This window comes from Eleginops maclovinus, chromosome 9, assembly GCF_036324505.1.
Source record: "Eleginops maclovinus isolate JMC-PN-2008 ecotype Puerto Natales chromosome 9, JC_Emac_rtc_rv5, whole genome shotgun sequence".
In the NCBI taxonomy this organism is placed as follows: Eukaryota; Metazoa; Chordata; class Actinopteri; order Perciformes; family Eleginopidae; genus Eleginops; species Eleginops maclovinus.
In genome coordinates, this window is record NC_086357.1 from 14799385 (window position 1) to 14824134 (window position 24750).

A 24750-nucleotide genomic window follows, 5' to 3' on the forward strand; every position below is an offset into this window, starting at 1 on the left:
TTTAACTATTTTACTATAAATAAACCTGTTCCTGTGTTACACAGCTGTTAATATATCTTGTCTAACACATAGGATGCAGTGTCATTATTCCAATGCTTTATGCTGTTATAGCAACCAGTTTTACATTGTTGTTACAGTTGTTACTTGCAGCTTTAGTTGTGAAGCTATATTAACCAAACGAAAGATCAAAGATGTTCATCTTTCATTTGATTTCACAGTCTGTTTTGCATCAGCACAATGAAGTGAAGTAGTTTATCAAGAAATTGCTTTCATATGGCTTCAATGAATGCATCATGATGAGATTTCAAGCATCATTAAAAAGAGCTGACGGTGTGTTTTCAAAAATGCAAGATTTTTCCTCAAGTGGGAGAACTCTCACAGCATGGCAGCACTGCGGTTGCGACTCGGGTCTATTGTACTTGATAACTGTAGTTCGTTAGTACAGTGATTACAGTATTAATGTTCTCAAACTAATGAAGTAGGTCATACTGTGATTAGTAATGCAGTTAATAATGCATTCGATCTGTACGCAATTCCACACTGAAGTTCATACCATAATCTCAGTCATGTTTGGATGAGTGCAACATGTCTACTTCAGTTGGACAGGTGTGTAACACACTTGATCGATTTGATTGGTCTACAAACTGTCCCTGCTCAAGAAACAATTATCAAATCTGTCCAGCTGCACTTCACATTAATATCTAAAGTGGCTGAATTGGATTAGAGAATAATGCATTACCTCTGTGTGTTGTGTATCAGGCACGCCAACCTGTCCACTCGTCCGAAGGGTTTGCCCTCGTTGGTTCGCAGTGGCATTCCCGAGCCACTCAGAGCCGAAGTCTGGCAGCTGCTGGCCGGTTGCCATGACAACCACGACCTGCTTGAGCACTATCGCATCCTCATCACCAAGGTACACACACACACACACACACACACACACACAAGACACACTGATTTATAGATTTATTGAGGGACTAATGCTCATAATAACTATACTAAAATCAAAATGATGTTCATTTTCTGATCTCTTTTTTTTTCTCTTTCTGTCTGGCATGCCAAGTGGTTACCGCTCATTTTCATGTATCTAAAAGAGTCATGAGTTTCTTTGACTTCATAGGTTGATATGTGTAGTTTTCACTCCTCTTGTGCTGTATTCATTACTGAAGATAAACTTGGAAAACCATAGTCTGGCAGGTTCTAGAGAGGGTACTTTCAGATCATCTGTTTTCCTTCAAAGTTATGAATATTTAGCGTTTAAAGTGATTCAATCTTTCTCTTTGAAACTTGCATAAAAACAAATCCTTTATTTCTTCAGTTCCATCAGCTGTTACCTCAATAAAAACCTTGTATAATAATAATTTTTGGTGGAAACCAGGTAAGAGACGTTCATGGTTTTGATGTAATTTAGATATCACATGTATTTTGCAAGTAACATTAAACATGTGTAGCACACACCCCTCAATTGTCTTAACAATATATTATTGGCCACCAGTAATTACGAGGTCATTGTATGGTTAAACGTAAAAGCCTCGATGGCCAGTGATAGAAAGATCTCACATTAACATAAACACTTAATTGAATTTGGGTAGCAAGCTTTTAGACAGTAATGTTCTTTTATTTTACATCTTTTCAAACAAATAAGTTGAGTTCCACTGTGGAATTATTAGTCAAACAACGACATGAGACTATAGCTTTATGTATTCGTCCTATGGAGGCATCCGGAGTTGGTAAGAAAAGCGGCTGCATGATTATGATTACCATTGCAATCCATCATTTTGTTATCCAGTGAAACTTCTTTGATATTTTTGTCAATATTTGCAAATATATCAAATGTCTTGGTTATCTGATTTGATCTGTCAATAGTTTTTTAGCTAAAGCTGGCATTCCTGTCCAGGTTTTGTACAGTTATAAATCATAGTAAAAGGAACTTTCCAATGTGATAGAGCAGTTGTGAAAGCAGGTCTGTGACCCATCTTTGGATCTCTATCAAGAGATTTGTAAACCAGTAGGTAGAATGACAAAGGCCAGACAGCTGCGAAAGGAGGAGTATGAGGAGGAGGTGATATAAAACATCAGATCAGACAGAGATCCTTGCTTTTATGGATAATGCAATAGTCTTTCTCTTTGCCGCAGAGAAGCGGGTGAACCTGCCTCGATCAATAAGTAGAAAGTGAGAGGGGAGGTGGGGGGTAGATGGAAAGAAAATGAAAATGGAGAGGGTGGAATGTGGACCCATAAATATGAGGTTGTAGTCACTGAGGGGGGAATGGGAGGAAAGGAATGTGTGTAAACGTCAAGAGAGCTGGTGGATTCCTCTCTTTCCCCCACATATTTTTAGTTGTCTTGCACCTACTGTGTAAATTTCTTCCTTTGTCTTTCACTATCTTTCAGTTTCCAATTATCCATGAAATTGGGACTGTATTTTCTTTTGTTCTTTATGTCCCATTTCTCTACATCGCTCTCTCTTTCTTTGTCCTATAGTATCCAGTTGTCTTGTGAGCCTCTCTCTCACCTTACATAAGACCCAGCTTCTGTAGTTTGGCCCATTTGTTCTCATTCCACTGGCTGAGCTCAGGCCATGCCCACATCCTCTGTCTTGCTGGAGTAGTGATGGTATTGATAGGCGGGTGGCCGGGCTATTAATAGCTGTGCCAAATGAATAGAACTAGGGGAAGATGGAAGAGGGAGGGATAGAGGGAAGAGAGGCAAATGACAGCAACTGCACAGGGGATGTGGAGCCTATTAATGTCTGTTGTCTGGCCTCAGTGACGACGTTAATGCTGATTGAATTTTAAATAATTGGACCGCCGTCCTTATTGAAGGGTATCGTCATCGTAAATCAGCACTGTTCAGGCGTTATGGTAGTGACCCACAGCTGATAGGTTGTAAACCATCTGTGGTTTCTTGTTCTAAACTTACATCGCGAAAGAGATTAACATTTTTTATTGTACTTTATTGTGATGATGAGGCCTGGATTTACAAAAAATACACAAAAGTTCTCGTGAAAAATAAGCTATATCATGAAGGTTCTATAAACAAAAAGGGGAAAGAAGTGTGAGTTTTTATTTGTATTTCATTTTGTACATAAAACCTGCAACTTTTCCAATTGCCTCTCACTTTCTAAAAACAGCCTGAATTAAATGTCCTTCAGCAAATTATATTTCGTCCTCAGGAATGAGTCACCCACCTTTTAGAATGTACTATAGCAGGCCTTTATTAGGAACACCTTAAAAATACTTTATATATAAAATGGAGAAAAGATACAGTATTTTTATTTATTTTTTATTTTACCATTTGGATCAAATATGCCACTGTCAAACAAGCACTGTAATGTTTATTTTAAGTCTCATATGAATGGGATTTGCAGGTGGTCATGGCAGATCATCAGTTTAATATTATCATTATACACTTGCTACCCTTAAACACACCCTGTGTACACATAACTCTCACACTGAGTTATTAAATAAACATCATAAATATACATTGTAAAAAGATACTTACGCCCAAGAAGGGTCAATTTAGTCCCAGTGGCCCGCCAACCTTGCAGTACATTGGCAAACACAGTTACTCATAAAGCATGCTGAAAGCTTCCAAAGGAATCCTGTCACTTTTGGGTGGTCTGTTCCCAAGGTAAGACACACTGGGTTACACTAACTCACTGAGCATTTAGCAGCATGTGGCCTGTGGCTGGCTAACTTGATATCATATATTGCAAATGTCATGTTCAGTGTTGTACTGCTCTCATTTACAGTCTTCACACACTCTGTCACAAATACACACTCTGTCTCTCACACACACACACACACCATGGCCTCAGGGCATCTGAGACATTCACAAATAACTTCTTTCTCGGCTGGCACAGCAATGTGTGAGGGGTTAGGGTCAGGAGGTGACATTTAAACAACCTTTTCCTCCCTCTAGAGCCGAACAAGCCCAAGGTGTGCCTCGCTTGCAGCTTAAAAAAAAGAGCTCAGTTAGCTATTTCTAGACCTTCCTTTACAAACAACAATCTCACAGCACAGCCAGTGTGTTTACAGAGGTCAGCATCCCTACACAGCTGCAATGCCTGTCATAGAACAATGGTTTCACCACAGCACGCTCTAAGGAGCATTATAATTCTTCCATAAATCATTTTGTTGTTGTTACCTATTGTCGTTTACTTTCCAAAACATCTACTGCTACTTACAGTATTGTGCCTTCACTGTCATTTTGTTTGGTCCTGAGGCTGTACAATAGACCCGAACCTGGTCCCTTGTCTTATTGGTTACTTGGACACATTGTGAATCTTGATTTCCTTGGTCCAGACCTTTGAACCCACCCTCTCAACTGAATTGACTCATCAGTGTCTACTAAAAACATTATATATTTAGGCAAATGTGTTGTCCCCTAGTGATTGGTTAGGAAAACATCTGATTGAATCCCGATACTATGAAGTGAAATGGAGTTCCTAAAAGTTAATACTTCACAAAGCATGCAAAGAAATCTAAGAGCAAATTAGAATAGGGCTGTGAGGTGCTTTACTTTTTGATGTTGAATCATATTGAGGCCAGGTGTCGGCTTAGCAGTGACATTGAACGTCGGTGTACAATCAAAGGTAGCATCAGCCAGGCTGGAATAACACGACACCCACGCCCGATAACCCACATACAGATACATGGAGTAATGTACATAAGATAGGCTGCCATGGTAACTGTGAGGGTCTATGAACTTCTCTGTGCTTGTTGTCGCCATGACAATTCTGTTTCTCCTTTTCGTCTTTTAACTTCTGCCTTGGTTCATTAAGTACTTGATATTTGAATAATTGCAAACTGGGTAGGTGGCCATCTGCTTACAGTATGAATACACACTCAGATTTGACCTTATTCTTTTCATCAACCTTCTGGCAACCACAGTATGTGTACGCATGCAAGTAATAGCTTACATTTTGCATAAAGAAGGGAGAGCTTTTCTGAGGTCTTCAAACATTTCCATTCAAGAGGCAAGGTTTTCACTTTCAGCTGAAAACACAGTTCGCATGCATGCACAGATACACATCATGCCCATACATAAGCATAGTTCCACTAGCTTGTGACTTGCCACTAGTTTGAGGTCTTCCATCATTCATTCATTCACGGGTGAAAAAAAAATCCCCTCAGGGGTCTTAAGTCTTGTCAATCACAGCCTCTCTCACAAAAACACACACATACTTTCCGTCTGCTTCATAGTATCTGTAGGGACCAGCTGCACTGTATGGCCACAAACCACTTCTATTCTCCCCTACTTACAATATACTGCAGGGTGTCATCACAATACAGTACTCCAGCTCCCATTCATATACCCACAGGAGAGAGGGACCCAAGCTTCAGGAAAATCTATATCTTGAAAAGAAAATCCAAATATTGGGTCTCATTCTCCCATTTGTGATTTTATGTTAACAAATTGAGTGAAAAGTAATTTTAAAGATGGGGTCTATTACACATTTTTAGTATTTATGGAAGGCATGAAAGCTTTCATTTAATGTAGAATTTTTGTGTAGATGGATATTAGCACGTAATGCCAAATGTGTGATCATTTTATAATGTTGTTTGTTGTAGTTGTAACTGTGCTACCATACAGCTGGGATTGTATGCACGGCGTGTGTGAATTAGCATAGCCTCCTGGCCCCGCTGACACTGATATGACAGCTCGGATTAAGGAGATCCAGCCTACAGCGTCTTCTCTGGTCACAACACTTGCCTGTCTGGAAGGATCGACTGTAGCCTCACAGCTAGAGTAGTGCTCTGCTTCTGTCTCTTCCACACTGCAGGTTCACACAAGCTTGTGTGTTTTGTGATTCAATAAATCCACAAAACCTTTAGGAATGTCATCATATACAGTTTTGTCGAATGAAAGGCTATAAAAGTAATAGAATTTATTTGCGTTTTAGGCAAGAAAAAAAGTAGCGAAAGGTAGATAAGAGAGATTTATTTATTTTGAGGTAGAGTTACAACAACAGTTAAAGGCATATAGTCCTACTGTTTACATTCAGCCTGATGTAACATCCTGACCTACATGGTGTAAAGACAATAGGTGGTACAGAATAATGACTTGTCAGACGCGTCTCTATTGCCATTTTTGGTGAGGTAAGATGAAGATGATAGACGGTGATTTAAGTAGGCATCCTGTAAATCTCTGACCATCAGCTCGTCTTTACCATTGAACTGCCATGTCTGCAGTATACAAGGTGACATGGAGGTAAATATGTGTATATGTCTTTTTCTGTTAAGAGTGATCAACATGAATTTTTATCATGTAAATTATTTTCTCCACATGCTGTGAGCTAGCTCCTATCTTTACATTTGACATTTTCCACTTCCCACTGTGTCTGCTTCATACATCTTCTCTCTTACATTAACCGTCAACAGAATCTTCCTTACCAACCATTACTGCCTTAAACAATAATCAGCATCTGCTCTATCATTTTCATTTATTTTATAAATGTTTAGCTGCCCTTTACCTGACTGACTTTATTTGGATGTTCACAATAGAGCTAATTACAGGCTTTATCCTCCAATATATCGAAGATCCAGGAGAGGTGGAAAGTCTAAAACAGTAAATAGTGAGGTCTTTGATTCAAACATGATCTATTTTGGAGTGTCAATCTGTGACAACTCAATTTCTAATCCAGCTTTTATATCCGACAAGTAAACCATGTTTCACTAAAGCCAAAGTATACTGCTGTTATCAGTCCTTGAGATTCTTCTACTTGAGAGCCTTAACCTGGGAACTGAATCCAGACGAAGCCTGGCCCACAGTTGTTAAATATATACTCTGGCTTGTGCCTGCTGATCTGGTTTAGTGTTGGTCCGTTGATGGATAGAAATCATATGATTCATGAAGCAACTTCAAATATCCACGCAAGGAACAGTTATTTTTTAGTGCTTTCAAAATACTACAACACAATCTAAGATGGTGCTTCTGAGCACAGATAATGCAGATAATGTTTAGGAGAAGAAGAAGAAGATATACTATATTTATCCCTCCACTCCGTTGTGTTTTACATACACATTGCACACAGGGAGGATATACAGTGCACAAGCACAGATGATATACATGCACAAAGACAACCAAACACATGCAGGAGAGGTGGCAGAGCAGGGAGGCTGCCAGGTAGTTTCAGGGTTCGGTGCCTTGCTCAAGGGCACCTCATCAGTGGCTCAGGAGGAAAACTGGCACCTCTCCAGCTGCAAGCTCACTCCATTTCATGCAATCGTGATGTGAACCGGCAACCGTTTGGACCCAAGTCCAAGTCTTACAGACTAAGCCACTGCCGCCCCTTAGAACTAATAATATTTCAACATCCCAAACCTCTACACCAAATTAATATATCTGCAGTGACCAAAATAAAATGACCACAAAAACACACTTCAGATGGGGAAATTTTGCAATCTCCTAAATATATGGAAAGCATGATATAATTCATCATTATCCAAAGTGACGTATTCATCCGAATGTAGGGTCTTGCAATACTGGCTTTCACTTGTTCAACATTATGATATCTGTTAGCATTTGCCATTCTGCCAAATTCCTGATTACTGAGAGTATCTTAAAGCTTATTTGTAGGCCTTGGATTGACGTGTAAGAGTCTCTAGATAAGGTGCTCTAGAAGAGTGCTGTATATATAAACTTTGCTCAATGACCTACTTGCTTAAATTGTCCTGGTTACATTTTTTATTTTTGTTAACCCCCTACCTCCGTACTTTCTGTTCTGTGCGTTGCTGTGAATGGCACCTGTAGTAAATCCCTGTTTATGCCAATGCATTGCTCTTGACTGGAATCAGCTGGAGCCCAGGGGTGGAGGAGGGTGGGATGCTGGGAAGCTGTGAAAGGTGAATCAACCTCCACCTTTGTTTCCAAGTAGCCCCGCTGTCGTTGTTTTGGAGGAGAATGAATTATTAACGGTGGCCTTCTGGTGGTGTTTTTCATCAGTGTCCACCTCCAAAGGGAAAGAGCACTCTGCTGAGTGATCCCCATTGACTGACTCCTTCCATAGTGACAGCACAACTGTCTACATTTTGTCTTTACTCTGTGTATTTATTTTTAGGTTTCTATTCTCCCTGACCTCTCTGTCTGGTTTTCCATCACAACTTTTCTCTTGAATGACTAAATTTACCAACACATAAAATGCAGTCTCCATGACAAGTTGAGCCTCTCAATTTGACCTCCTTAACATTAGTTAACAAACAATAAACATCCAGCTCAAAACCAGCAGACAGCTGACTAAGTATATATACATATATATATGCCATTATTTATATAATAATTATATGTACATGAGCAGTGTAATAATACTTGTGTTTGTTGATGGTATTCAAGGTTTTTTTTTAAAATGACTTATCTACTATCTATCGTTGGTATCATGGGCATTACTAGGATACCCTAAACTGCAGATGTGTCTATTAACCAGGATCAGGGGACATTATTCAACATTTCAGTTTCCACCTGAATGTAATTATGGCAGAGTAAGATGAGCTGATTTTCATCTGTAGTCCCTGGGCGTTTTTATTGGATTGAATGCTCTGTCATAAACAGTTCTCTTAAAGTATTGGATTGGCTGCATGCCACATTTTCCTGTGTCATTTTATGACATTGCATTACATCTTCCTCAAGGGCACTCAGTCAGTTCTAGGTTAAGCCATTGTCAGTGAATGTCTCTCCTGTTGTTTGAGATAACACATTTGGTTCTGCTCTGGTGGTTCTTGTGTAGATTTGCGCTTTTAATCATTTTGTTTTATCAAATACGGCACACAGGTGATTAACATCATGTTTACCTTTAACCATGCTGTACACAGTAAAAGTAGCATAATGTCTATATTTATCCGTTTAGGATATAGCTCTAGTCAGGTTTGTTCTTTTCCAAATAATCAAATTAACACACTCTGGAAGAGGAAAAAAAGTGGCAATTTTCCATTCAGCTTTCAAAAAGCCATTTCTTGTTGCATTTCTTGTTAAAAAAACAATGAAAACAGCCATGTTAGAAAAGTCGCCCTGAAGTTTCTTTTTCACGATTGTCCTGCCAAGCCACAAAGCATGACCGTTTCTTTCCATCCTCCCTTCTGCGTAGCCAATTTTCTGTCACTTGATCCTCCTTATCATCTGCCGGCCAGAGGATGCTCCCAACTGGCCGAAATGCTGGGCAACTGTAACCAAGGGGCAGGTGTAGCTGTGCTAAGCTGTTTGTTAAATAAAGGATACATGAAGTATCCAGAAGAACCTGGTATCTGGCTAAATAGGGGAGATGACTCATTTTACTAGGATTAGATGTCCAAGATGTTCCATGGGATTATGGAGGCTGAGTGTCATCCTGTATTCATGAGAATGATATACTGCTGGATTTAAGAAGGTGAGGCTGATGACCAGTGACACTTTCTTCCCCCAAAGCAGAGACAGTGACTTAATGATGTCATTAAAGTAATATTTATATAGTATTATATCATCAATACTGTTTTAAAGTATACATTAAAAAAAAGTTTTTCTTCTAGTTTTCAGTTTGTTTTAATTAATTTTTTTACTTTAACTTTTTACTACGGGCTATACTGTAGGTAGATCTATGGAAAATGGAGATTAAGGGAAAGAAGTGGGACAGAAATAGGGATGGAAAGAAAAGAGGGGGTGTGGGGGGCGGGGCTTTAGTTAATAGAAAAAAGAGACTAAGAGATAAGTAATATGTAAATAGGAAATGTATCCAAATTTACCTCTGGGAGAAAGCCAGTGTGAGAGACGGAATAATGTGGCAGGGAGCCTCAGGTGCAGCTGGGATGGGAGGAGGCGGGGCAATGAGCGAGAAGCTCAGGGAGAGAAAGCGAGAAAGAGGGTTCATGTGTGTGTGTTCTGACTATGTGTGCGTGTGGAAAGAGAGAGAGGCTGAGTGTGCAAGCTAGAGAGATTGTGTGGAGAGGGAGGGAGACGTGTAAGCCAGTCACAGCATCTCTCCTTCTCACTGCACCAGGGCTGAGGGACTCTTCGTCCCCTCGCTTCCCTCGCTGCAGATTTAACTCATTTTCATCAGCGCCCTCATCTTTTTTTTCTTGCTTTTTACTTGCTGCTTTTGACAGATGTATTGCATTCATCTCTTTCTGTATGCCAGGATCTAAGGATTTATTTATTAAAATCGTGGGCTGTCCTGATTATTGGAAATAAAAAGGGGACGTTTGCAGAGGACAGTGCTTGAAACTGGGACTCCGAATGGGACTTGGTATTTTCTTTGTGCTGCTAGAGTGGATTCCCTTTTGTTGCGCTACCAGTGTTTTGTTCAGGGCGACAGACATACTGAGAGAGGAGTTGTAGGATCCCATACCTTTACAACCAAACAGAGCACATACATTAAGGACAAAAGCAAGTTAGAAAATCTATGGTGACATGATGCACCAGAGGTGGTGTTGCCTGCAAATGCATAAAAATGTCATAACAAAAATGCAAGTTACTCTTCATGGGATAAATAGGTGGATTGCCTATTGATCCTCACACCCCTCTCTGCAAGTGTCTGCTACAGGATTGCTAAGGAGTCGAAGTGAGAGGAGCGCTGAGCTATTCAGCTGGCCTCTCATTGCTCCAGGAGAGTCCTTCCACCTGCCTGCATGGGACTATTGCATTCAACACTTTCATCAGCTACTGGACTTTTTCGTTTGTTTTTCATTCGCGACTTGCAGTCCAGAACACTGAGAGGCAAGTTTGGAATTTAAACCTTAAATCACTTTAATAGCCAAACTCATCCAGACATTTTAAAGCGCTTGGTTTTCCCCACATTCTGCCTAGGGATGCCGTGTATACACATTTTCCCCCTGGCGCTGTGTGTGCAGAGAGAGCTGTGACATTATCTCCTGCGGAGATCCCCATGTTGTTCTAGCCTGTGTCTGTGTTTTGATTCAGACAAAAGCTGGGCATGCATGGGCTCCAGACACTGACCAGAGGACCACCAAAATAAGGGGAAGCCTGCTGTTACATTGTAAACACACCGGCACCAATGGCACAGAGGAAGTTTGGATCAAATTGATTTGCAGAGATGGATGTTATATTCTTTTCCAAACTTTGGTATGGACAAAGAGAGACTCCTAAGAAGCTTTTTTCTCTTAGCAATGGTTGCCTAAAAACTCTATTTTAAAGGTTTCTGAACATTTCATCTGATCTCCTGGAGTGAAATAGGAGCCAAATGCTTCTTATGTATTTTATCTCCTGTGAGGATTTGTGAAGAGCAGGGAGCATTGTGCTTTGCTTCATGCTTTAACCTCGTCGAATGTTGTCCTCCCCCTCATCTTCTGCGCTCTCTGCCCTTGTGTGGACAGCTTATGCCCTCAGCCTCCCGGTGGCAACCCTCATTAGGATCAGGAGCTGAGGCCACAGACTGGCAGGCAAAACAGCAGGGAAACTCGCCTTTGGGATAGATGCTGGTCACAACACTTTCCTGCTACCCTGGTTTACTAAGGAATACAGTTGTTTTTTCTCTCTACTCCCGACTGATACCCACCCACTGCTTTCACTAACCATGAGTGATTGGAAAAGGAGAGCTAAACGGGTTGTCCTACCCTCCCAGAGGCAGTATTGATTTTTCTCTATTCAGTGTTCATTTGATTGAGACAGCTATGTGAGAGGAAGGTGAAAAGGAGAGTGAGTGTGTTACAGGGAGTATTGAGCTCTGTTAACTGAAGAAGGCTGCAGACACCCGGCGTATATCGTGGTGGGGGCAGGCAGTTCTCCAGTTTCAGGCCAGCTGTCTTATGGGTGACACACCACAATCCTGACCCACCTGGATAGCACCCAGAACAATGAACCAGTCTGAACTGATAACCGACCCGTTGCTCTCTGCCAACAGCAGTCATGGAGACTTCTTTCCTGGAAGGGCCGCCAACCACTCTTGTCCCTTGGGCTGGGGGCTGAACGAAGGCCTGGAGGCTTGTGTCCTGGAGACTGCTGTCATTGTACTCCTAACCGTGCTCATCATTGCAGGGAACCTGACGGTGATCTTTGTGTTCCATTGTGCCCCTTTGTTACACCACTACACCACCAGCTACTTCATCCAGACGATGGCCTATGCTGACCTGCTGGTGGGTCTTAGCTGCCTGGTTCCCACCCTATCGCTGCTCCACTACCCAGCAGGTGTCCAGGAGCCCATAACATGCCAGGTCTTTAGCTACGTCATCTCTGTTCTGAAGAGTGTTTCGATGGCCTGCTTGGCTTGCATCAGCGTGGACCGCTACCTGGCCATAACAAAACCACTGTCTTACAACCAGCTGGTGACACCATGCCGGCTACGAGGCTGCATCACTCTTATCTGGGTCTACTCCAGCCTGGTTTTCTTGCCCTCCTTCTTTGGTTGGGGTAAGCCAGGCTATCATGGGGACATTTTTGAGTGGTGCGCTCACTCTTGGCCCACCTCTGCCCTCTTTACAGGCTTTGTGGTGTGTTTGCTCTATGCGCCTGCTGCACTTGTGGTTTGTTTTACCTATTACCATATCTTTCGCATTTGCCAGCAGCACAACAGGGATATCAGTGAAAGGCGGGCTCGTTTCCCAAGCCAGGAGATGGAGACAGTTGAAGGGGGTGGCGGTGGCCATCAAGGAGGGCATGGACCAGACCGGCGATACGCAATGGTGCTGTTCCGTATCACCAGCGTTTTCTACATGCTATGGCTGCCCTACATAATTTACTTCTTACTTGAGAGCTCCCATGTGCTGGATAGCCCTGCCCTCTCCTTCATCACCACCTGGCTAGCCATTAGCAACAGCTTTTGCAACTGTGTCATCTACAGCCTGTCTAATAGTGTGTTCCGCCTAGGCATGCGTAGACTCTCGCAAACAATGTGCTCCTTTAGCCACTGTGCGGCAGATGACAGGGACTTTGGGGAGCCTAAACCAAGGAAAAGGGCAAACTCATGCTCCATCTGAAGGGATGACTTTTTCAGGATGACAATATTGCTGGAATCTATGAGTGGGGAACATAACTATGACCAAGCTAGTTACCTTCAGTAACATTGGCACGGCTTACCTAACAGAAAACAATTTCTGTTGTATAAGCCTGTCAGCTGACACCATTGACATTGCCTTCGTCACGAAAACAATGTTTATTTGCATTACAAGCTTTTCAAGCATATCTGTGCAGCGTCTAAACAGAGATTTAAAGAGATAGCAATCTATGATGGCTTTTTATTCTGTTGTATGTACCTTGGCTCTAGATCATATAGAAAATAGTCTCCCCTATGCTTTCTTAGCCTTTACATCTCATTGTATGTCATCAGCCAGGTCAGACATACTATAGTGGGAAGACAAAACTGTTAACTTTAAAAGATTTGCAAATATCTCCTCAGACACCAAATGTGATACTACTGTTTCAGTTGCAGTTGGTTAGTGGTTGTGAATTAGATAAAACTTCCATTTGGATTGTCATTAGCTGAGACTAGATAACCTACATGTACTTGCTCTCCTTTTTAAAGGTTGTAAAAAATTGACTTTTTAACTGTAGAAACACAGTGACAATGACAGCTATGACAACAGTTAGCGTATGGCCTCGACTGTTTGGTAGAGGATAGTGGGCAGTCCATTTCTGCTAAAAAAAAAAAGTGTTTAATCTGTACACATGACGTGCAAGTGAACTGAAGAGGTAAGCAAAAAGTTCAGGATTTAATGGTCAACTGACACTTTTTTGTGTTTAGCCAATCATCAATTTGACAGTTTTGATATGGTCACGTTGTGTAATATGCCACTGTAGTTCGGCAAACCATACATCCCAGAATTACACCCTTACTAAGTAATGCAAAAAAACAAACAAACCATAAGGCATAAAGAAACCCTCTAAATAACGTAAAAATCCCCACAATGAGAAATACGTAAAGTTTTCAATTGATTTAAAATGGTTACTTGCATTTATTGACATCAAATTATCATAACATTCAACCCGTATTTTACTGCTGTAGTTTGAACGTCAGATTCTTAACAGATGCTGTGTTTATTATTTACTAATTTGAGTATTAGCTGATATTAGTTGGTTACCAATTGATTAGTGTAACCCTTCTTAAAAGCACCTTATTTTCAGAAATTCAGACACATAGGATGTGACTGTTTGACACTGAAACCTTTATATTGTAAGTAGTGAACAAGGTCCCCCTTTGCGCTTATGAAATAGCACAACAGCGACAGCATTCCCACCGCTTGTGTGGCATTCCTGATAGGGCTGTGTTATGAGTATTCTGCTAACAGTTGGATGCATGAGCGCTCCTGATGGCCATTTCTAACAAGCAAATAAATATGAAATCCCACCTTGTTTATACAGAGCCACGTATACTGGATAGTGAACGAAGAACATTGGCTAAATGGAACTGCCTTACTTTGAATTTACATTATTATTTATAATGCAAGAGATTTAGTTTCAAAACTGAATTCTGTAATTCAGTTTTGAATTGAGGATGTATTATTAGATGCACCTCCTGGGTTTTGCTTTAATCAAACTCACAAAAGTCACTTTAGCATAGGTAAGTAAAGTGATCGTAGAGGCTGTGTAAACCTGAATATGACTGGTTTTGGGTGTTGCATTAGCAGCGATAACTATGATAAGTGATATTGAATTGTATTTCCTAAAAGTTGTGGACAGGGGCTCAGTTTAATGTGATGTGAACGATTTTTCCCCAACATTTCTCATTACTTTTAAATTGTAGTCTCTTTTTGCTGCACCAAGGCACTTTCTGATTAAAAAACTAACAACAAAACACTTTCTGCCCCCTAAATGTAGATACTTGTCAATGCATTTGTGAACAACCACAGTATAAAGTGTGCACTTTCTACAGGGTGAAATCTAAGTGGCAATCAATCTGTACATTTTGGCTTGTTGAATTTTCTTTTCAACAGATGACTAAACTCTGAAGGGCAGCGAAAAGGTGTTACAAATGGAGTCCGTAAATGGATTGTTTGAAGGAGATACATAGAGTAGTTAACTCTATTCTGCTTGAGGATGACTTATATGTTCTTTTACTCTGCCCACTTCTGACCAGTTAAATCTCAAGACTGTTCCCCAATCTGGGGCTTTTTATACACAAAGTGCAGATGATGCGGGCTTTTAAAACAACCCAAAAACTGCCACTGGTTACGACTCTAGTCCTTGCTACAGCACTTTAGCATAGTCAGTCAAGTCAATGTATATTCCCATTTGATTAGTGTCAAAGAATTATGAAATTCACAAGAATAAAGCCAAGTGCTATGGCCAAGAACTTGTACTAAATATCGTCATTGATCCCATAGTATTGTCATCCGTGGTTTACGCCTTGCTTGTATTTGTTCAAGATTGAAACTCAAGTGACGCAGCAGACCTAGCCCATTTATGTTGTAACTGCATTCTATGCTGCTGAATAGCCTGCGTAAGTCATTCCTAATTTTAAAACTACATTAATTGGGCGACAAAACTAAGGAAACACCAGGGAAAGTATCTGACGAATGTAAGTACAATATTGTTTTAAAAGCTAAGGTTGGAAAAACCAATTATCACCAAGAGAAAAATCTCTTTTGGGTTATCCATATGCTCTTCTTCTTTACTAGCCATTTGTTTGCTTTGTCTTTATGCAATTTGCTTGAGGCAGGTACACTACGGTCAACTTGAATAATAATTTGCTGGGAGTGGCTGCCCATGGTCTGTTCTGTTGTTGTTTCAGTTTTGTTGGCTCAGACAACAAAACGACCAAATCTTTGGAAAGCAGCAGTATGGGGAGTTGATTCATCAACATTCATCACCCTTTAACATAACCAAGATTTATTTGATTCAGTGTTAGTATAACAAATATTGCTTTATGCAGCTTTGATGCATTACAGATTATTCTGTATACGTGCCTAAAGATGTATTTTGTAGTTAAAGTGAAAAAAACATGTTGGCAAGTAATCACTGGCACATAAACATGCTGTACCTTTTCAGTTTCCAGCTACATGAACATAAGGTTGGACTGTGTACACATCTAAAGTGACATTGTTGTTGTTGGATTTCATTTACATGATTGATAATTCAAATGGGTTTAACCAAGAATGGGTCAAGTCACTCATTTATCACAGACTTCCTTCAAATGGGTTAATATTCCACTATATGATGTATACAATAGACATCAGATGTGTCTTGTGAATTCCCTTGTATAGCCATATGACCTGGCACATATGAGGAATAGCAGTAGGGAAGTACAGCAGAGCCGTGTCAAATACTGAACGTGCGATTCTTTTTATTTTGATAGCTTGTGTTTTTGGTGCTTCTTTGGAGCATAGTGCAGTTGGGTATTAGAAGAAATGTATAGGATCTGAATTAATGCTATATTACCTTCACAATATGGTGACACACAACAACATATAACGCAGAAGAAAACAACGTTCAGTAATAGCCTAAAAAAATTGCTCTGTCGTTACCATATAATGTAAAAGTCAGCATATATTCAAGTGAAGATAATAGTCAGAAGTTGCACAAATATGCATTCCTTTGGTGGGCTTTTTTGTAGCGGGTAATGTAAAACGTGTGTCTTGGCTCAAATTTTCACAAATCCAAGAGCCAATGAATGAATATCTAAAAAATAAATTGTTTATATGTGTCTATATTACAATGACCAAACTTGAGTGGTAGAAAAATTAACTGTTATCTTGTTCAAACAAGTGATCTTATTTTCAAGTGCATTCATCTGGGCTTTTAGTAAAAGAATAGTTTTATTAATTAAAGAATAATATGTATTTATTTATTAAGTTATGTTTAAAACTTTACACATTATACTGTATATGAGTATACTGTATGTAAAGTGTGTGAATCTGTTTTTATTCTGCTGTACAGCCAAAAAAAATCTGACAAATTATGTCAAAGGTATGGCACACCATTTGTGTTAAATCAACTAAGCTGCTGATGTTTTAATAGGAGGCAGAGTGTGTTAAATTACATAGTATCTATTTTTTTATTTTCAAAATTTTGTGAAAAAACATGGTTTTGTTGTTGCTACCAACCCAATAAAGTTGAAAATAGTAGAAATTAAAACTTGTTTAGCTTTCTTTTGTTGTTGTTTGTGTTCCTGTAACAACAATCACCAATTTGTCAGCTTTCATCCATAACCAGTTAACCTCTCACTACTTTCCTTCTCTCTGCACCTATCTTATAGTAAGGAAGATCGAGATGTGGGTGTATTCCTGTGTGGCTTTCAGTTTGAGTCCCTAAGCTTGACAGGGTTCAGTGCAGTAAGCCAATGCCTGCCTCCTCAAACATTATTCAGGGGCCCTTGAGCAAGATTGTTGGATATCGAGCACCAGTTAGTTTTGAATTGTAGTACATTTCAGACCAAGAATACTGAATGAAGATTGCCACCATGTAGTTTCACAAAAGAACTCCGACAGTTGGTCTGTAATTGTATCTGATGGTTACTGGAGATCAGCTACGAGCAATGCGAGACTTGTAACTCTGAGCCAGCAGATGGCTGATCAAGTGACATTTGCTCGGTACCAAATCTGCAGCAGGGTAGCCTTTCCTTTAGTGCCATTGGGAGTTAATGAACACCATCATGTCATCTTTCTGTGTGAACAGTGTCCTCATTATAGAGTCTGATCCCTTTTTCTGGTCTTGATTTGGCCTTTGAAATTCATAAACTCAACCCTTAGTCTGCGGACAAGGTTTGAACTGGCCATAACCCCACAGTCTTCTCCGAGAAGCTTAGCGGAGGGACGAGCAAAAGAAGAGGGAAGGTGATATTTGAAGAACATTGAACCCACGATCTTGAAAAGGAACTGAAATGGAAAGGATGGCAAGATAAGTAGACTGCCTCTATGAATAGAGTAGATGATGGAAAAAATGGAAAAGGAGGTCCGAGGAAGACTGCATTAGTGAAGAAGCAAGAGAGAGATAATAAGCGGGAAAAATGATGATTAGTACAATATATGCAGTTTTACATTCATTCATTTCAAACAAACAAAATGAAAATACTAAATGTATGTCTACACCCATTTTACTTCACAAAAAAAGATTGAGTGTGTTAATAACGAAGCACTTAAGAACTGTTGTTATTTTATGTCCTTAAAGAACACATTTTTTTACGAGTATGACACATTCTCATTGCATTAAATAAAGTTGTTATATGGCTTAAAGCTTTATACACATTCTAATATACAGTGTTGACTCATTTTATGTTGTGTTCATGTAAATTATGCCAGAAACCTATTTTAAGAGCCAATTCCTTTGCGTGTTTGATGCCTAGATTTGGAACTAAAATCTGTATTTGTTCCTCCTACCAGAAAGAATTTCATCCACACTAACCAGCCAAAGCACAAGCAGCTTTCCGGCCCAGGCCCACTCCATATTCATGGGCAACACTATATCAGGAATTCCCTTTTATTTCCATAAATGGCAGCATTCGCCTCACTTCCTTTTTCCCCTTCCATCCTGCCACTTTCCTCCGACTCTTCCGTCCTGATTGAGAAAAGACCACCTGACGGTCCTTTTGAGGCGGGAAAGTCGTAATTGGAGGGGAAGCCAGTTCCTGCCACTCTTTGCTAATGGTGGAGGCTTGCGGTGCCCAACGAAAGTCTTTGATGGCATAAGGAGGACACACTCATGAATCCACACACGAACACACCCTCATATATCTTGCATGGCATCAGTCAGGCTTCGATAACGTACATGCAGGCTGCGACTGTGTCCCGATAGCTGACAGGTGTTGATCTAGGATCAGCTGATTGTGTGCATTTACAGTTTGTAATGTGCGGTGTTAAACATGTATTTATCCATTAACATGACTAAGGCTGAGGATGACCATAACGGTGTAGTGGCTCTTGGGTACATTGGTGCTTTCAGCTGAATGGATGATCCAAATGCCAGGGCAATTCTTCCCAGTTGGGGACATTTCACTTAAAAACACACATTTCATCCTAAGTTTGGTGCTACAAGATAAAGTCACAAGTCAGTGCAAAGGGTCAGTAGGATTTACGCTCAGAGGACCGTGAATATCTGAATAAAATGTCCTGGTATTAAATATAATAGTTAAGATTTTGTTTTTCTGGAGAAAAGTGGTGGACTGACATGCTGAGGATATCATCACCACCCAGATGTATACATTATCCTCTGGAGTGTCCATTACTTAAACGATATCAGTTTACCAAACGAAATATAAAATCCGTCATTTCAAGCAATCTTCCTTACAAGTTTTATTGTTAATCATAATGTTCAATTGTCCCTTTAGGGGTATGAGATTAAGGAAATATAACAGGAAGTGCCCTAATTATGCCATTTCACATCTCATTTCATGCATTCATAATCTGCTGTTTAATTCAGTTGGTTGCAATCAACATCTCTTGAAAATAAATGAAATGTGTTTAGGTCAGTACCATTTCTTTACTCCCGTTTTCATAATAAACAGTCGACGCTGATTATGTCGACTGTTTATTATGAGTTAGCTATAGAGCATTGTAAATTAGGTAAGTAATAGAAGTACATAATGATACAGTCGTAAGTTTCCACAGCTTCATAAAAATACTGTGAGAGCCTCTCAGCAGAGCCTTTGGTCGGCACTTGACATTTTAACCACATGGTATCTATTGTGTTCTAAATGTTACAATCTCTAATCGCCATTGTTGCTAAAAAGGTTACACTGTCCACCCAGAGACAAAATGGTTGCAGGTTCAATCCCCATAGTGGACTTGCATCCCGTCAAAGAGCCCCAGAGCAATAAACGGAACACTTACTGGCCCACTCATTGCTGGATTCCCTGGATAGGAACATTGGAAAATGTCATCATCAGCTGCTTTTTAGAGTTCAGCACTTCCATTTCACCTTTGGACTCGATGATTGCCTTAGGCAGACTTTCTCTCCATCAGTTGCCATTTGACTGAGAGCTTTCTCTTCCATCGTCTCCAAGTGCTTCGACTTTACCAAATGTTCTCATTGGTTGCAAGGGGCATTCAGCATTCCACTTTCAGTCTGAAGTCAGTTTCTGCAATTTTCTGCTTATTGCACTTTTATTCTCTGTTGCATTATCTTTCTTGTCTTGAGTACAACTGACAATGCAACTTAGAAAACCACTATTTGAAATCCCACCTCTTCCTTGAGCACCTTGTCTTTATAGCCATCGGCAGCTATTAAAACCAGGTCAGGGTTGTTATTTGGCCTGAGTGGTGATGGGACCACTTTGGCCATGTTGCTGATTTAGCAGGTGATGCTTTTATCTCCTTGGTCAGACATGTTTTATTATGGTAATAACATGGATACTTACCTCTTTTTTTAAGGAATATTTTTTGTGTTGGCCATTTCACCTTAAAGAGAACAATATTTGTTATTAGTAATGCGTATTTCCCATTAATGTTGCCATGTTGCCATGGGGTCATGCTCATTTAGCAATCGCCACCTTTTGTTGTAGAGATGTTCTTAAAAAAGGACATGCATAAAATAACTAAGACTAGCTATCAAATCTCAAAGAGCTTTCCAGATAAACAGGAGTTTTATATGAATCACTGCAAACTGTTGTCTTTTGAGTCAGGCTGCGAGAGACAGTAAATGCCAGCCCCCATCTTGAACTGGGCCCTGCTGCTAGCCTGCTGCGCCCGCTCTCACTTTAGCACACTCAGAAGCCTTTCAAGATCCCTTTGTGTGCTCAAACCAGAGACGTCGAGAGGGTATCAGCATCAAATGTGTACAATATAAAAGCATGTATAGGACCAGTTATAAAGTACTGTAAAGGCTGTATATCTGACAGCAACTTTTTAATACATTTGAACTCAATTATACTCAGGATATTTATATATGAAAGCTTAAAGACTTATAGGTATCAAATATTTAAAAGGTAAAATAGAGAAATTAAACATTGGTTGAGATGCTGACAGAAAATAAATATAGATAGATTGGCTGGATATCTAGTTATTGGTAAAGTGGAACCCCTGTAATGATCATTCAACCCGTGATTGATAAACTGTCATCAGTGATCTACGGTACCACCTCTCCTCCACATTTCCAATCTCCCCATGCCTCATTGTCAGAAGCACTGAATATTTTACTACAGGAAGTTTTCAGGAACTAGGTCAGTATGGCCATCATTTAAATCCATATTAGGGTCCATTAAGATTAAAAAGGTTCAGCAAAAGAGCCAAACTTACCACAAATTCATTTAAAGACACTTTTAAATTACGTTTTTTTTATAGGCAGAACCTTGTCAATTAGAAATATGTCAATGTTAAGAGCTTTGATATTAAAAACTGGTTTTTATCACCTGTAATCAATTACATTTCAAAATAAAATTGTCATAATAAAATGTAGTTCATCAAAATCAGTTAATGCTTATGAGGTATTCATGGTTAATTTCCTGCTGTTTGAAACTAAATAAATGAGTTCACGTTGTTTGTGACATGCGAAGTTATTTCTGAACCATGAACTTGAATTATTAAACATTTCTCGCAACTCTTTAAAGGTCCCCTATTATGCAAAAAGCACTTTTTTAATGTGTTTTATACATTAATATGTGTCCCCGGTGTGTAAGGAGACTCACAAAGTGTCAGAAAATACAACCCTCCTTACCCGCATCTCTAAAAGTAGGGGTACAAACGAGCTAATCCAGATTTGCTTCGGTTATGACATCATAACCGAAATTTGGGCTGGCTTTACATTGAACTCCTGGCAACGTCTCGCCCACGTGACACGTCCCAACCTAACGTCCCCATATACAGTCGCAAGCTGAATCCCCTCCGCAGCACCTCTGTGTCTCTGTGCAGGATGTCTTCAGGAGGGACTTAGAGTTGTATTGTACATATTATGTCACTATTCTAGTGGTAAACACTGAGAAAATAAGTGTTTCAGAAATAATGCTTGATGTGGTTTTGAACATAATATAATTTGTTAAATCACGGGAGCGTTTAGCTGAGTTTCTCCGTTAGAAACTTCTCTCTTTAGACAGAGAGTTGTATGACGCTGCAAAGGGGCGTGGTCAGCTTCAGCTCAGCTCAAATTTAAAGCGACTTCACAGAATCAGCACTTCAGGTTGAAATAGAGGGGTATGAGGTATGCTACAATGGGGGATCTTTTTGGTATTTTCAGCAAAACACTTCACAGACATGTTTTGTATAGATATTGCCCTACAATATATTGTTAAAATATAGCACAATAGGAGATCTTTAAGTACTGATGATGAAAAGGCTGGATTAATAATAGTTATGTTTTAGTGCGTTTAAAATGCTTTAATTTCTGGTTTTGTCCAGCCTCAAACCGCGATGTTTCTTTCTCTCTTCTCCTACACTGTCAAAATTGTCAAACAATTGAGCTCGCCACAGCTGGCACTTTGAACTGCAGTCGTTATTCCTCCTGTTCGAAAAGGGTTTTATTGGGAGAGGCGTTCATTCAAGTATTGGCTTTGTAGACACTTCAATCCACTTTTCTTTCTGCGGTAATAAAGGAACATCTAATAATTCTCCTTTTGTATGTATTTTCTATTCATCCTTACAAATTAGATTTTGCATAATTTGCACCAATGTTCTTGCTCTAGTGATTCAATCATACACAACAAAGCTAACCACCTTGACAGACTTTAGAGGACAAACCTGTTCTTTCTGTACATCCATGCAGACCTCAGGTACTGGAGTTCTGCCAGTAAATGTAAATTAAGCCTCTCCTATTCTTTCTCAGGGAATTTATGCTGAATTAAATACCATTTTATTAGATATTTGAATTACCCCCATGGCTCCTGAGTATATTTCATCCCTTCTACTCTTCCTCTCCCTTTCTCGCTCCTTAAGAAGTGTTTCCCATAGTGGCACACCTGTCTGTGTATGTCAGTTATCTAGTAGTGATGGTCAAGCAGCTTGCCTCGGGCCATCATTCATATGGTTTGTTGCTCCACTGTTACTTTTGCAGGAAGTTGGGTGTGTAGGACTGACACTTTTTTTTATAAATAAAACAAAAAATTGCAGTGTGAGCAGTTTGTTATTCAAGCCTTTCAGTTAGTCTGTCAATCAGTAAGTCAATTCGGAATTCATTAAGGAGTCCAGTTGTGATAATATTCTAAGAAAATGTGTCAAATATAACCATAACCAGCCAAAACCTATTTAACTTAAGTTGAGCCACTGCCCTTTATTCCCACCATCAGTCTTATCCACAAATAAGTGTTGGTCCACCAACAATGACAATGGAAGACAATAAAACAAGGGGGAAGAAAAAGATTGCTAGAACGGTTTTGGCTCTATATAGTAGCTGCCAGATATCCTGACTTTACTCATCAAGATTCACTGTCATTCATTTAACTGCATTTTGCATTTGAAAATTCTTCACAGTAGAATTAGGGACTCTTATTTGAGGGTGTATTGCTTACTACCAAGTTTATGAAAGGTTTTACAGTATGAAGATGTATGTGCCTTGGCATGCGCTGTGCACTTTTTAAAACATAGGCTACTTGAGTTTTGCATTTGTCATTCAATATCTAAAATAATTAAATGATGCATTAATTAAAACCCATTCAGCACATGCATGTGGTGAGCTGTACTCTTCCTGTCTACAGTATCTACGTGCTGTATATAACGGGGGATGTGACTTCTCATCTAGCATCACATCCCTGGTTACAGTTGAGCGTCTCTGTTGTCTTTCTGGTTCTTTCCAAATGAACATCAAGAATTAAGAGGCGCTGTGTCGCTATGGAAACCCCAAACCGAGTGTGAAGAAGCAGCAAGGTATCCAAGAGTTGATTTGAAGTTTATAAATAGGGCGCAATTAAAATAGATTTTAACATAGGCTCCAAAACATCAGCCTCTTCATTATTCATTCTCACTATGCTTTTATTTTGAAGATGTGGGTCACAGGTTCACCAGTAAGAAAAGGATTGAAAGACCAATCTGCACATAAACCTTACTTACCATACGCAAGACCTCTCCCTGACCTCTATCATCCCTAGGGTCTTCTGTCCCCACACAACAGAGACATAACATATATCCTCTAGTAAAAAAAACACAGAAAATGTCAGGGGTGAGGCATCCTATCCGATGACCTCTATCTATGTTGGTGTGTTTGTGTTTGTGAGCGAGAGACAGAGAGAGAGGGAAAGAATAGGGTGTATCACCGAGCTCCAGCCACACATTTTTCCCCATCCAATGTAAACTACAATTATATTAGCACATTTTCATATGTGCATTTTTCAGAAGCGTGTTGTTACCTTCTATTTTGGCGATTTGTGTCTGAGCCTCGTCAAGTCTCTTATCACTTTATCTTAGCCAATTCAGACTTTGTTTATCTCAGTTTTGTTTTGATTCAGATTTGAATTTTGAATTTCTGTTTGGGAGTCTTTAAGTAGGCTACTTGTAGAATCAGGTCAAGTTTAGTTTTTGTCTTTTTTTCCCCTTAACGTGTGGCATCATTGTCTTTGTTGACACTTTTTGACTTGGTCCACCAGTGTGTTGCTGCGGATGACGGTGGCCATATATGCTGGATTCTTACCCGAAGGAAGTAAAGGAGGAAGTCATCAAACGTAGCAGAATTATTAGTTCTATTCAAGGATGAGCTGATAAGAATTTGTCGGTCAAAGGGAAATGTCACTGGGACCTGAAGTGGTTACAATTTGAACAGAAATGAGAAACATTGGCATATCATTAATTGTGGTCTGATCAATTGATACATAAATACAAATCAATATCTTTTAAAAACTTTTCTTTCTGACCCACCATCAAAAACTGTTTCTTTGTCCCAAAATGCCGGTTAACTGCAACACAAACTGACTTTTGTCGTAGTAAAAAACGTTTGTTGAGTAAAGAGCAAATATTCCAGATGTTGAAGAATCTAATCACC

General features: G+C 39.7%; 2 protein-coding genes across 3 annotated transcripts in view; both read left to right on the forward strand.

Moving 5' to 3' along the window:
- rabgap1l (RAB GTPase activating protein 1-like) overlaps positions 1–24750 on the forward strand; it is a 97781-nt gene that overhangs the window by 21344 nt on the left and 51687 nt on the right. For both annotated transcript variants that reach the window (XM_063891259.1, XM_063891260.1), the window contains exon 13: positions 760–910. In XM_063891259.1, the coding sequence (XP_063747329.1) occupies positions 760–910 (151 nt within the window). The remainder of the gene's footprint in view (positions 1–759; positions 911–24750) is intronic.
- gpr52 (G protein-coupled receptor 52) lies at positions 9750–16969 on the forward strand. Its single transcript, XM_063891264.1, has one exon. It carries the CDS (start codon positions 11781–11783, stop codon positions 12897–12899), a length of 1119 nt encoding a protein of 372 aa, XP_063747334.1. The 5' UTR covers positions 9750–11780; the 3' UTR covers positions 12900–16969.